The 15,808-nt window shown below is 42.4% G+C and overlaps 1 protein-coding gene across 1 annotated transcript in view; it reads left to right on the forward strand.

The window, feature by feature from the left end:
- The window catches only part of LOC126419688 (transient receptor potential channel pyrexia-like), a 213,010-nt gene that overhangs the window by 72,000 nt on the left and 125,202 nt on the right, over positions 1–15,808 (forward strand). The window contains exon 4 of the mRNA XM_050086872.1: positions 12,830–12,986. Coding sequence (XP_049942829.1) covers positions 12,830–12,986 — 157 coding nt within the window. The remainder of the gene's footprint in view (positions 1–12,829; positions 12,987–15,808) is intronic.

Here is a 15,808-nt window from a genome sequence, read left to right on the forward strand (position 1 = left end):
GATATATCGTATGTTCTGGTTTTGTTCTTCACTCACGAGAAGAAAATGGCGAGAGCAATTACATGATTTCCCAGAAACTTCGCACAATGGAAGATCAGTCAAAATAAGCCAACACATGTCTCGGCTTATCCGTAGATACTCGACTGTTCCTGAGAAAACGACAGTTAAAGTTTTCAACCTATGCGATGGCACAGTGCCTTCACACTTTTGTGCTCCGATTCGATGCCAGATTATTATTTTTATTTTTACTTTCCACTTCTGTACTGATGTCTGTAGAAGAATACTGTATGTTTGTTTTCCAGTGTATACTGAAATAATGTCCTGGCGTATGAATAGTGAATGAATAAGAAAACAGTAAATGGACAGAAAAGTAATTGTTCACAGTGAAATTCCTCTAGTGTATCTTGATTCATCTTCCAAAGGAATGTACCAAATCTTCCTGAAGAATAAACATGGGAATAAATATATGAATTAAGAATTGATATAAGAGTGAAATATAAGAATATGATAATTTTAATAGATTGTAAACCCTGAAAATTCCATACACACACATAATATATGGTAAATGTTTGACGCTTATTGTGGAATCCAGTGGTAATTTTACAACCAATATAATGCCCTTGCATCCCCTAACTTAATAAGAAACATTCGTTTAGTAACCTTCTATGGACATGGGTAGCTAAACGAAAGAAGTGAAATAAATTAAAACAATTTCGAACTCAGGATGTAAAACTGAGAGGCCACGACATTGGCCACGGTTCCACCGGTCGAGCTGAGCTTATTGCGAGCTAAAAAGGCATGAAACATACGTCGAAAACTTTGATGGGCGTTTTCTCAGAAGCAGGCGAGTATCTACAGATAAGCTGAGACATGCGTTCACTTATTTTGACTCCTTTTGCACGGAGCGAAGTTTTCGGGAAATCGGGTTATGGCACGTGCCGTGTTCTCCTTGTCAGTGTCGCTCAGATACACGTAGCGTGTGACTGCGTTGCGCTGGTGAGAGTACTCAAATGTTCAAATGTGTGTGAATTTCTAAGGGACCAAACTGCTTAGGTCATCGATCCCTAGACTTACACACTACTTAAACTAACTTATGCTAAGAACAACACACACAGCCATGCCCGAGGGAGGTCTCGGCGGGACCAGCCGCACAATCCGTGACGCGACGCCTCAAAGCGCGCGGCCGCTCCGCACGGCGGTGAGAATACTGGATGGTATGCTGTTGCTGTCTCCGCTCCCTGGTTTTCTGGCATAAACATGATGGTACAGCCACCCTGGGCAGGTGACCAGATCACTTGGCCTGTTAATAAAGCGTATATCATCGCTGTTTTGAAATATCATTAGATGACATCCGGCCCGTGTACGAAAAGAGGCCAGATACACATCCATGTGGGTGTGGTTGCAAGGGAGGGAGGAATAATTGTGTACATAGTTGCATTTATTAGCCAAGTTGTATGGGACTATGAAAAGTGTTGAGAGGTGATTGAAACGCCCGCTAAACCCACAGGGCAGAACAGGTGCTTACGATTGTGGAAAGGGCCAAATAAGGTGTTGGACCGGTTCACTCAAAATTGTAATTTATTGTAATTTAATAGCAGCTTTAAACCTAAACGGCACATAGCCGAACCTTTAGAACTACGAATTTCAAAAAGGCAATTATTTCACGGCTGAAGGCCTCCAAACAAGTAATCTTAAAAGTCAACAAAATAAAAATGCAGTTAAAATAGCAAAAAAAATAATTAAAACACATATGGTATCACAGCTAGGCTGGAAAGCCACAAGGCAAAGTAGATAGAACATACATATGCAAAGTGCAATACAAGCGGCTGAGGGCCACAATTAAATTTGAAAATTTTATACTACCATAATCTTTTAAGGCAGAAGGCCGCAATGTTTTGCTTAAAGGGTAATTTCAAGAATAAGGTTTTAAAGGCGTAAGGCCCACAATTGATTTTCCAAAATTCAAAATAGATAAAGTCCAGTAAAAACAAGAATTTTTAAATCATTGGCTAAGATAGATTATAAACAGACAATTAAAAACTGGTGAGAAGGACAATAAAGAAAACGGCACTCAGAAGCATCCAGGGAGGTCGGTCTGCCCTCATTCACTTGGGTGACAGAGGTGGTGAGCCCAACTACACTTGATCCGTCAGAATCCAACCAGGGGAAAGCCACGGACCGACCGACACAACGACTTGCTTGCCACCAATCAGTACATGAGAACTCAAACATCAAAGGTTACAAACGTGATTATCCACAATGAATTATGTGTTAGCTGTCAAAACTACACACCGTGTTGGACAGCAACAACAGGTGAGGAAAGGACGCTGCCTGAATTGGCCAGGAAGAAAATTCCGCTGGTGCACTTCAATTGTACAGAAGCTATGTAGTTAACTCCACTGCATGGCAGCTCGGTGTTGCTCACAGGAAAACCTCCCCAACAGCGAACCACCGAAACGATCCACACAACATGAATGGACGTGGCTTGGGTACTTGAAACCACTACTCAACCTTGACGACATCCTGGGTCGGTGAACCACGAAGCTCGTAGCGATCGGACAGCTCCACACACGCTTAGACACTGCGCAGGGACCAGCAGCGGCCCCAGCCGACTGCACCGCGCGGAGATAACTTCCCTGGTCCACACCAACCAACCGACTCCACAGAACGCTGACAACATCTAAAATAATCGTCAGTGGAAATAACGCCAACTACACACAACGTGACAAACACTTGCACGAAGACCTGAACGATACCCGACAGTAACTAAGCACGCACGAAGACAAATTGGGAGTCGATGCACACACACACACAGCCAGCTCATGAACGATCGAAGAGCCAAAACGCGTCGTCCGGTAGGACGACCGACCGATGATCCACCAAGACCGTGGCCCGGATCAAGTGATGCGTGGCGGCAGTTGTCGGGTGAGCCACGCGACGCAGACCTGACTGCTGTTGCAACCCGACTAGTGCCGCCTCCCCAACTGGCAGGTCCGGACTGCGCTCCAGACGCGTTCCAACTGACTGGCAGCCCGAACTCGCGACCCGAACTGGCTTACGAGCGACAACAACCGGGAAGTAATAGCAGTCGAGCAAAGATACTACGAGAGGGGATATATCGATACGCGCCCACTAGCGCCGGTCACGGTCAGGCCAAGCAGCAGCTCAGTGACACGAGTAATTAAAATTAACGCAGTGAGGTGGAAGTACGTTAAAACCAGGGTGTAAAATACATGATGGCGGGAACACGAGCCACGCACGGCCCAGTCATCACTTCAACTAGGGTCGGAAGATATGCGCAGCTATGCAGGCAAGCAGGTCTAGGTTGGAGCTACTCTGCTTAGGAGGCAGAACTAGGATGCAGTGGAGAGTGTCCATAAACCGACACTATTCCTCAGCCATTTTTCTCCATGAGTGATTCTATTTATGACGGAAAGGCATGGGAAAGAATGTGTTTTGATGTCAAAAACACACATTAAAATGTGGTTCTAAAATGGCTCTGAGCACTATGGGGCTTAACAGCTGAGGTCATCAGTCCCCTAGAACTTAGAACTAGTTAAACCTAACTAACCTAAGGACATCACACGCATGCATGCCCGAGGCAGGATTCGAACCTGCGACCATAGTGGTCTCGCGGTTCCAGACTGCAGCGCCTAGAACCGCTCGGTCACTCCGGCCGGCATTTAAAATGTGGGTGGTCTCTTGCTTAACCTAGGGATTTCCACTTGACAGACAGTGTGAAGGAACCTGCCATCTCAGCAGCCAGAGCACACGTTTTGCTGGTGGGACAGCTCCACGCACTTCAGGCAGGATAGCGACCGTGGCGCCGGGCCGTTGCACATTGTTGGTCTTGCCTGTGCTCTTGCCCTTCCTTCCTAAAGGCACCTCCGTAACTGTGAAGTGATGCTGTGGACAGCATTTAAGTCCCGGCTAATGTTACACAGATTGTTTGAATGTGGATAACTTCCTACTTAATGTAAGGAGTCCCACATGCCATGCAGCCCACCACTCGAGCGGTTGTTGCGCTGGTGGGGCGGCTCCACGCACTTCAGGAAGGATAGCAACCCTGGCGTTGGGTCGTTCCGCATTGTCAGTCTTGCCAATCCTCCCGCCCTTTCTTGCTAGAATCATCTCCACAGCCGTGAAGTGATGCTGTGACCAACATTTAATTCAAATGGTTCAAATGGCTCTGAGCACTATGCGACTTAACTTCTGAGGTCATCAGTCGCCTAGAACTCAGAATTAATTCGGATACTTAGGGGTACAATAAGTGCAGAAGTACCACAGCTCTAACAGCTAAAAATTATAAAAATGATATATCATTCTACAGCCCGTCATAGTCACTTGTGTGTCAAACTCTGAATTTCTGTCCAATGAATGTCTTAAGGTTAACAAATGCAAAGACTTCAGGAACACGAGTCACAGAAGAGACAATACCTTCTGACAGACAATTACAACCATCAGACACACAAGATTCATACCGTTCGTTTGCCTAAAGCTAAGCATTTTTTTGAAAAAATGCACTGTAAGACAAAAACAAAAACGTACCATGGATGAATGGGACGGAAATCGGTAGATGCGATGTTTATGAACAGGCAAACAAATGATTACAACTTCAGAAAATAATGGATGATTTATTCAAGAGAAAGAGCTTCACAAACTGAGCAAGTCAACAACGCGTTGGCCTATCTCAGGTCATTTTTCAAGCAGTTATTCGGCTTGTAACTGATTGTTAGAATTGTTGGATGTCCTCCTGAGGGCTACTGTGCCAAATTCTCTCTAGATGACATGTTAGATTGTTAAAACCCAACGCTGGTTGGAGGGCGCTGCCCATAATGCTCCAAAAGTTCTCAGTTAGGAAGAGCTACGGACACCTCGGTAACAAAGATAGGTTTTGGCAAGCATGAAGACAAGCAGTAGAAACTCTCGCCATCTATGGCCGTACTGTATGTTCCTGAAATGTAAGCCCACGATTGCTGGCCCTGGAGGCCATGAAAACCTAGCGTAGAATATCGTCGACGTGTCGGCGACCTGTAAGGGTGCAATGGATGACGACGAAAGAGGTCGTACCATGAAAAGAAATGGGAAGATCGCACCTGGCTGTCGGGCCGTATGGCGGACGACAGTCGGGTTCCTGGAGCCCTTCTACCATCTCGAGATTTTGGCGATTTACCGCGCAAGCCGAATAGGGAGATAGAAGTCGACCAACGCGTAATTCACTTATTACTTTGTGAAGCTCTTTCTCAAATAAATCATCCACTTTTTCCAAAATTGTAATCGTCTGTTTGCCTGTACGTGTACATCACATATACCGATTTCAGTTCCATACGAAACTAAGGACGAAGGTATGTTTGGCCTCTTCATCACTACACTTTATCCAATAATTACTCCTCTCACCTTAGTCCACGGTAAACAAAGAACAGGGCATAAACTTACACCTTTACATCTCTGAAGCGCCGACTCGCTCAGCACAGACTATACCAGATAAACATATTGATTACCTTTTCTATCACGACAATTCCCACCACTACTTTCATATTCCAAGTTCTCAAACTCTGAAAGCCATCTAAATCATCTTTCAACTGACCAGCAAGAATATTTTGATGTAAATGTGACAGTAGTTTCAAAAGCCAAATGCTAATCATTTCAGCAGGATTGTAAGAATAGCACAGAAATTGATTTTTTTAACAACGTAATTTCAAATGAACATGCAAGACTGCAAAAACTAGAATGATTAAAGGTTTGCTTCATGAGAATATCATGTTTCACTCTGTCTTGTGATGCTCAGACACATATGCAGACCCTCAATCTTCAACCTTCCCAACTGTTTGCTTTAATTTTTTCCCTATACTTCGATATCTCCTTCTCCGAAATAATCTTTAGCTCCCAAAATTTTTTCTTTAAGCCCTTTAGTAATGCCGTATGACTTTAAATTTGTTCTGGAATAACAACTTCCTAGCTAGTCATTCCTTCAGTTGTCTCTAACAGATCTGTCTCAGTCTTTTCACATTCCTCCCGTAAGTTTTTACATCATTTTGCAACAGATTAGTCTGTTCATTAACAGCTTCTTGAAATTTATTCTCATCTTCCTCGACAGTGGCAAATTTACCTTCAATAGCAGAAATTACATCATCAAACTGCATATGCAACCCTTCCCTTAGCTTATACTCAGTACATCAAATTTCTGTGCAACTTTCTCACTAATGGGCTCACATTTTTTCTTACTTATGTATCTACCCTGTTATGCAGCAATATTTGCCTCTGAACGCTTATATAACTCCCTAGCACTAGCTTCTATTTTCTCTCATAGTTACTCAGTTCCTTGTCACTGATCCCCAGTTCCTCATCAAGTACCTTCACACTAGCCTCCAATCTCCCACTAAGTCTTTTAAGTTCTTTAGAATTATCCTTTAAATCAACTGTTAGTTTCTCATTCTGTTCTTTTGCACTACTCTTATATTCCTTAATTCTCTGAATAATTCAAATAATAAACCATTCATATTATGACCACAAATACAGTATTTACTAATGGTGCAGAAAGATTATGCAGTTCATTCATATCCTGAAAGGCACAAAGGTTATGCAGTTCATTTAGAACCTGAAAAAGTAAAAGTGGAAGAAGCACCTGCTGAACCATCACTAATACTAGCAGACTCAGGTGACCGAACCACTTAAGAGACGACTTCTTCATTCATGACAATGATACAGGTTCCTAACTTTAAACTAAATCATAATGTTTCTTCACCCTAGATTCTTCCAGTTTCTACTTTTTTTTAAAGTGTGTCTTTCTGGTCTCCCATTGACTGCAGGCTTCTCTATCGAGCACTGAATTGTAACACCATCAAGAGTCAAGTAGTGCTGTCGAAGTGACCCCTCATGATACCAAGTTAACCAAATGTTTTCACAAGTCCCACTCTTCTTATACAAATGAAAAAAAAAGAAAGAAATCCACAATGCCTCCAATAGCTCACCACAAAGCACTGAATTATCAAGACAAAGAAGACTCTGGTTCAAACTTTCCTCTCAATGTCATACACTAGCATCAGAATGAGAAAAGCAGCTGAAAATACATGACATGAAGAATATTTGAAACTGAATAAATTACTACAGCAGAAATTAAATATTTGGAATTATACTGTAAAATTTTCTTGAAAAGCACTGCCTGGATATCCCCATATATTCAAACAGTATCAACATTACTTCAGATCCTGATACAGATGCTAAATTGTAATGTCCCAATACCTTTTTTTCAAATAAACAAGTAAATAAATAAATCAGATAAATTACGCTGTACTTAACCTGTTTATTATTCTTTCATCATCCAGAAATGCCTCCTCAACCAGCTCTATATGGCCACTACTTCACTATAAATTACCAAAATGGGGAAGGAGTAGTGGCAAGTTCACACTGAAAATCACAAAATTTAATCCTCCATAAAATTACATTACAGATTGCTGTATTCTCCAAAGATAAAAGATGAGGTTGACTGTCTACTTATATTTAAACAAAAGAAAATTGTAATCATGTCCCGATTTCACCAGTTTTTGCTAACTGCCTACACTGTATCTCTTTATTTGCCAGCATAACATCAACAAACGATCACAAACTGCTTGCATTCTCTATTCAGACCAAACATAAAAGTCAAATTGGTCTTATTGAACTTCACCCATATGATGTAGTAAATCTCATCAAAAGCAACTCCAAAGTATAGATAAGGATGTAGCTTCTCAGTAGGTTAAGCGTCAAACATGAATGTAGTGCAGTTGTTCAAATTAAATGAAATAATTTGAGGTTAAAAGAAATCAGCACCCATAAGAAAGATTAATTCTGTAAAATCTCCCCCTTAAATTTTAATATGCAAACTGATATGGTAAACATTAGAGGCAATAGATTGTAGTAATAGTGAATCAGAAAGTTCACAAGAAAGTAATATCCTGGAATGGTATGCCAAAAATGAAAGTCTTTACAGCAGTTCTGCCATAGAAAATATTAAAGTATCATAGAGATACAGTCTCAGATAATGGAAGATGTCGCCAAAAATTGAAAATATGTATGAAAAAGCATAAATTAATCTCACAAGTAGTGACAAAAAGCACACATACTTTAATGATATCCAGATTCTATATTTCTTAATGGTCAATAGAACAAACTTAGAAACTAAATTCGACTTGTAAAATAAATAAAAACTAATCACACAACATACATTATCATAAATTCAATGCATATCTAATATTTGTAAGCAGCATATGAGACTACTGGTTCATGAGTGCGCCTAGTCATTTAAACATGTGGAAGCATGTGAAAGCATTCTGCTTGTAGTGACCCACTATGCATTGAGCCAAGTCACCTCGTTTGTGTGCACATAACTTCAGTGTGCAGAAAATAGTTCATTAGTAGACAGAACACGTAAAAAATCCCATCTCCCTTCATACAAAACAAGGTGCTAGAACAGTGTGGCGACACAACAGAATGTCTCATAGTAACAGTCAGAAGTCCAGCAAATGATGATTTACCTTTCCTCCGCGCCGGAAACTTAATTATTATGCAGAGAATTTTTAATCATCATTATTTTTCAGTCGTGGCTCAGTATGCAGGTTATATCTATTTATCGAAGTGACTTGGACTCACGTGGTTAGCCTTCGTTATACAGCAAGATGGCGGTCAGCCAGCATGGTACTTTCAACTGCGTAGTATAACGCCAAGAAGTGGTATGGTTCTCGGTAAAATTAAGTCGTCAAAATGAATTCAACAAGCAGTATACTATTGATGAATAGAAGGAGAAAAGTTTACAGCGTCATAGGGTATTTCAAACTACGACTTCATGATTTAAAAGCAACATCGCCTGAAATATATGACTCCGTTTCTTGAAAAACTAATCTTTACACTTCAAGAGAAGTCAACATCTTTGAATTACATACTAGCACAGAGTCATATAAAGCAATACGTGGTGCAATAGTCAGCATCCAATCCATTCGTAATAGCAGCTTATGAGCGGCTGATAGCTTTGCCGAGGCACATGATCTGATACCTACTCATGGGGTAATGGAACTCAGCGTCCAGAACTGATCTCGCCAAGTCACAGTAAATAAACTGTGTTGGTCTCAACTGATGCCTTGTCCGTAAGTATTGTAATGTCTGCTCAACAGTATGGCCATCCACCAGACAGAGACAGCTTACTTCTCCAGCTTTCCCATACCAAGTCCCAACAACAATTGACCAAGAATACTGGCATACCACTTGCAAACGAGAATGGCCACATGTCCCAACATCTTTGAATGAATACTGTTGGTGGAAAGCAAACAGACTAGCGAAAGATTTTTCACGATGATCAAGCAAAGAGGTTGCTCAAGAACTTGTATCCATAGACCGAAAATTATTAGAGTAAGTTCTCATATAGTAGAGCAAATACGTATAAACATGGCGATTCACAAAAAGGGAAATCGTATAGTACAGAAGTAAGAGTGGTGAGTAAACAGGCACCTTTCAAGCTTGTTGTCAAGAAATTGCTTTTTCGGAAGAACAGCACTTCGATCAAGCTGAAGACAAACCGTGTTCTCTTGTTTCGAAAATAAGTTATTGTCTGCACAGTAACACACAATTTCAATACAAAGTTACTGGTTTTGGTCATCACCGACCAATCTCAGATCAGATGGCTCCGAGTACTATAGGACTTAACTTCTGAGGTCATCAGTCCCCTAGAACTTAGAACTACTTAAACCTAACTAACCTAAGGACATCACACACATCCATACCCGAGGCAGGATTCGAACCTGCGACCGTAGCGGTCGCGCAGCTCCAGACTGTAGCGCCTAGAACCGCTCGGTCACTCCGGCCGGCAGAAGACAGTTGCCACAGTTCCTCCCACAACTGCATAAACCACATTGACAATTATACTTCTTTTTTTTAAAAAAGTCGTTTTTGTGGCAACAGCTGTACAGTTTTATCTGTTCTCTACCGGTTTTGGTTTCGACTAACAGTGTCACATGAGATACTGCAAGGTACAAGACAAGAATAACACAAGTATGTGATTTCCTACAACCTTGCAACATGAAAGTAGGTACCAAAAATTTTTAAAGCATTGCTATATATGTAATGTTTGCCATAACAAATTATAAAATATAGAAGCTCATGTTATCTGCATGCTATGGATCTAGTTCAAAGTAATTTTTGTACTGGCATATTGATTATGTACATGTACATGTAATCAGTATGTTATACGTACATGTAATGACTTAGTTAGTTTAGATTAATAATTTCAGATCGCGACAAATATCACTAGACTGTCCCTCACACAGTTATTTTTATCTGCTTTTGTTAAATAAAGATCCATTTAGTAGTACTTTCACTGATTGCTTGAGGTCTTGGCTTGGGGCAGGTAAAAATATCACACAGACAATGTGAGCCACTTACAGTCGCTCCTTAGCCGGTAACTTCTTGAATTACCATGTCACAAAATGAGAATGACAATGATGACATAGTGTGAAAAGAGAAGATGGAAGAAGTGTAGCTGGGGTAGGGGGGCAAAAAATGTTTGAAGAGTAATGGTGTATATGCTACCACACTTTGAACAATTATCGTAGTAATCAGTCACATTTCATACTTGATGTTGCCATATTTGACAGAGCTGTATTTTGACCAACTGATGTAGATTATGATAGTATTAAAATGCTTAAACATTTTTTGGACCTACTTTCCTGTTGCGAGATTGCTGGAAATCACATACTTGTGTTATTCTTGTCTTGTACCTTGGACTATCTCCTGTGACGGTTTTAGTTGGAATCGAAAACTGGCAGAGAATAAATGAAATTGTACAGTTGTTGGCACAAAAACAGTTTTTTCCATGTATTTAATTGCTGTAGATAGCCACTTAAGGAAAGCTTTACTTTCACATTTTGCGTGTTAAAGACTCAGTGGTAAAACTCCAAACTACAAATTCAAAGATCATGGGTTCCATCCTGGTCATTCCTAGAATTTTAATTTGTAATTATCACTTCTCTCGCATTAGCAAATGTTAGTAAAACATGGAAAAATGCCAAGTTTCACCTTGGTTCAGGGTTTACATCATACTGTAGCTTACTGTACGACTAGACATTTATAGCAGTTCAAATGTCGCAGGAAGGCAAGGCCATACCATCTCTAAGAGGACCATGCCACTAAAGCGAGTTAATAAATACAGTTTTCCTTAATTCCTTCACGAAAGAAGACGAAAAAAATATTCCAGAATTCGAAACCAGAACAGCTGTTAGCATGAGTGATGTGAAAGTAGATATCTTAGGTGTTGCGAAACAACTCAAATCACTAAAGAAAGGCTAGTCTTCCGGTCCAGACGGTATACCAGTCAGATTCCTCTCAAAGTATGCAGGCACAATAGCGCCTTTCTTAGCAATCATATACAACCGCTCACTTGACGAAAGGTCTGTTCCTAAAGCCTGGAAAGTAGCACAGGTCACACCAATATTCGAGAAAGGAAACAGGAGTAACCCATTGAATTACAAACCCATATCACTGACCTCAAATTGCAGTAGAATTTTAGAGCATATACTGTACTCGAACATTATGAATCACCTTGAAGAAAATGACTTATTGATACATAACCAACATGGATTCAGAAAATATCATTCTTCTGTAACACAGCTGTCTCTTTATTCCCATGATGTAATGAGTGCTGTCGACATGGGATCTCAGATCGATTCCATATTCCTAGGTTTCCAGAAGGCTTTTGATACCATTTCTCACAAGCGACTATTGATCAAATTGCGTGGATATGGAGTACTATCGTCTCAGTTGTGTGACTGGATTCTTAATTTCCTCTCAGAGAGGTCAAAGTTAGTTGTGATAGACGGTAAATCATCGAGTAGAACAGAAGTGATATCTGGAGTTCCGCAAGGTAGTGTCGTAGGCCCTCTGCTGTTCCTGATTTATATAAGTGTTCTAGGTGATAATCTGAGCAGCCCCCTTAGATGGTTTGCAGATGACGCTGTAATTTACCGTCTAGTAAAATCATCAGACGATCAGTTCCAATTACAAAATGGCCTAGAGAGAATTTCTGTATGGTGCGAAAAGTGGCAATTATCACTAAACAAAGAAAAGTGCGAGGTCATCCACATGGGTACTAAAAGAAATCCGATAAATTTTGGGTATAAGACAAATCTCACAAATCTAAGGGCTGTCAATTCGACTAAATACCTAGGAATTACAATTACGACCATCTTAAATTGGAAAGACCGCATAGATAATATTGTGGGGAAGGCGAAACAGAGAATGCGCTTTGTTGGCAGTACACTTAGAAGATGCGACAAAGGCACTAAAGAGACAGCCAACATTACGCTTGTCCGTCCTCTGCTGGAATATTGCTGCTCGGTATAGGATCCTTACCAGGTAGGATTGACGGAGGACATCGAAATTGTGCAAAGAAAGGCAGCTGGCTGCGTGTTATCGCACAATAGGGGTGAGAGTGTCACTGATATGATACTCGAGTTGGGGTGGTAGTCACTGAAACAAAGGCCGTTTTCTTTGCGGTGAGATCTATTTACGAAATTTCAATCACCAACTACTTTTCTCTTCCGAATGCGTAAATATTTTTGTTGACACCCACCTACGTAGGGAGAAACGATCATCATAAAAAAATAATAGAAATCAGAGCCCGAACGGAAAGATTTAGGTGTTCCTTTTTCCCACGAGCCATTCGAGAGTGGAATGGTAGAGAAGTAGTATGAAAATGGTTCGATGAACCCTCTGCCAGGAACTTAAGTGTGAATTGCAAACCACGTAGAAGTAGATGTAAATGCTTAGTGACGGGAAGTGTATCCTGGGTGTGACGTCACGACAGGTGGTGAGCACGCTGCTGGAGGCGGGGGCGGAGCCCAACCGGCGCGACTGCAGCGAGAGGTCGGCGCTGCACCACGCCGCCTACACCTCCAACGACGTGGCGCTGGCGCTGCTGCTCGAGCACAAGGGCACCGACATCAACGCCGTCGACGACGAGGGTGAGCGCCGGCAGCTGTCTTCACGACACCACTCCTGCCTGCAGGCCTCCACCCACCACACAGCCTCTCCACTGCTTTGACACTGTCTTCCATCCTTCCCTGTCCCTCGCTAATCATTTCTGACTAACTACACCACTGGCCATTAAAATTGCTACGCCAAGAAGAAATGCAGATGATAAACGGGTATTCATTGGACAAATATATTACACTAGAACTGACATGTGATTACATTTTCAAGCAATTTCGGTGCATAGATACTGAGAAATCAGTACCCAGAACAACCACCTCTGGCCGTAATAACGGCCTTGAAACGCCTGGGCCTTGTGTCAAACAGAGCTTGGATGGCTTGTACAGGTACAGCTGCCCATGCAGATTCAACACGATACCACAGTTCATCAAGAGTAGTGAGTGGCGTATTGTGACGAGCTAGTTGCTCGGCCACCACTGACCAGACGTTTTCAATTGGTGAGAGATCTGGAGAATGTGCTGGCCAGGGCAGCAATCGAACATTTTCTGTATCCAGAAAGGCCCGCACAGGACCTGCAACATGCGGTCGTGCATTATCCTGCTGAAATTTAGGGTTTCGCAGGGATCGAATGAAGGGTAGAGCGTCCGCAGCTCGTGGTCGTGCGGTAGCGTTCTCGCTTCCCGCGCCCGGGTTCCCGGGTTCGATTCCCAGCAGGGTCAGGGATTTTCTCTGCCTCGTGATGACTGGGTGTTGTGTGATGTCCTTAGGTTAGTTAGGTTTAAGTAGTTCTAAGTTCTAGGGGACTGATGACCATAGATGTTAAGTCCCATAGTGCTCAGAGCCATTTTTGAAGGGTAGAGCCACGGATCGTAACACATCTGGAATGTAACGTCCACTGTTCAAAGTGCCGTCAATGCGAACAAGAGGTGACCGAGACGTGTAACCAATGACACCCCATACAATCACGCCGGGTGATACGCCAGTATGGCGATGACGAATACACACTTCCAATGTACTTTCACCACGATGTCGCCAAACACGAATGTGACCATCACGATACTGTAAACAGAACCTGGATTCATCCGAAAAAATAACGTTTTGCTATTCGTGCACCCAGGTTCGTCGTTGAGTACACCATCGTAGGCGCGCCTCTCTGTGACGCAGCGTCAAGGGTAACCGCAGCCATGGTCTCCGAGCTGATAGTCCATTCTGCAGCAAACGTCGTCGAACTGTTCGTGCAGATGGTTGTTGTCTTGCAAACGTCTCCATCTGTTGACTCAGGGATCGAGACGTGGCTGCACGATCCGTTACAGCCATGCGGATAAGATGCCTGTCATCTCGACTGCTAGTGATATGCGGCCGTTGGGATCCAACATGGCGTTCCGTATTACCCTCCTGAACCCACCGATTCCAAATTCTGCTAACAGTCATTGGATCTCGACCAACGGGAGCAGCAATGTCGCGATACGAGAAACCGCAATCATGATAGGTTACAATCCGACCTTTATCAAAGTCGGAAACGTGATGGTACGCATTTCTCCTCCTTACACGAGGCATCACAACAACGTTTCACCAGGCAACGCCGGTCAACTGCTGTTAGTGTAAGAGAAATCGGTTGGAAACTTTCCTCATGTCAGCACGTTGTAGGTGTCGCAACCGGCGCCGACCTTGTGTGAATGCTCTGAAAAGCTAATAATTTGCATATCACAGCACTTTGTTCCTGTCGGTTAAATTTCGCGTGTGTAGCACGTCATCTTCGTGGTGCAGCAATTTCAATGGCCAGTAGTGTACTACACCCAACGTCGTCTCAGACCAGTTTTGTACGCTGATGGGAATTAAAATAGAAAGATAACAAATAATGAAATTTCACTTATCGTGCATATACAGTACAGTGGGAAGAGTACACCGTTACTTTTGTAGACGATTTGGAGGTACACAAAGTGTGGAATGCAGTACAGAGATACGCCATCTGAGGTAGCAGCAATGTCTCTAACCAGGCTGACTATCGAGTTGAAAAGAGCTTGCATGGCAGTTTGTCACGCATCTCAGTGTTTATCGTGTCATGTCTCCTGAACTACACATCATACAATGACCTATTTTTGTAAGGACTTGCAGAGGAAAATGCGGATACTGTCTGCAAAGAGCTAAACGTCGTGCATGATGACTCCTTGAAGCTCATCTGCAGAAACCAGCACGGTTTTAGGAAACAGCGGTCATGCGAGACACAGCTGGCCCTCTTCGTGCATGATATACAACAGGCTCTAGATACCGGCTCCCAGGTTGATGCCATATTTCTCGACTTTCGAAAGGCGTTCGACTCAGTTCCGCGCTGTCGCTTACTTCGAAAGTGCGCGCCTACGGACTATCCGATGACATGTGCGGTTGGATAGAAAGTTTTCTAACAGACAGGGAGCAGTCTGTCGTACTGAACGGGGTGACTTCAACAGAAACAACCGTAACTTCAGGTGTGCCCCAGGGCAGCGTAATAGGTCTTCTGCTTTTTACGATTTACATAAACGATCTGATTGATGGTATTGATAGCAACATTAGACTGTTTGCGATGATGCTGTAGCCTACAGGAAAGTAGTATCACACGAAAGTTGTGAAAAAATCAATGAGGATTTGCAGAAAATAAATGCGTGGTGTAATGACTGGCAGTTATCTCTCAATATTAGTAAGTGTAACCTACTGCGAATAACAAGGCGAAAATCCCCATTAATGTACGAGTACAAAATAAATGCCCAGTCTTTGGAAGCGGTAACGTCCGTCAAGTATCTCGGTGTGACTATTCGAAATGACCCCAAATGGAATGATCAGATTACACAAGTAACGGGTAAGGCGAACTCTACATTGC

This window comes from Schistocerca serialis, chromosome 9, assembly GCF_023864345.2.
Source record: "Schistocerca serialis cubense isolate TAMUIC-IGC-003099 chromosome 9, iqSchSeri2.2, whole genome shotgun sequence".
Classification (NCBI taxonomy): Eukaryota; Metazoa; Arthropoda; class Insecta; order Orthoptera; family Acrididae; genus Schistocerca; species Schistocerca serialis.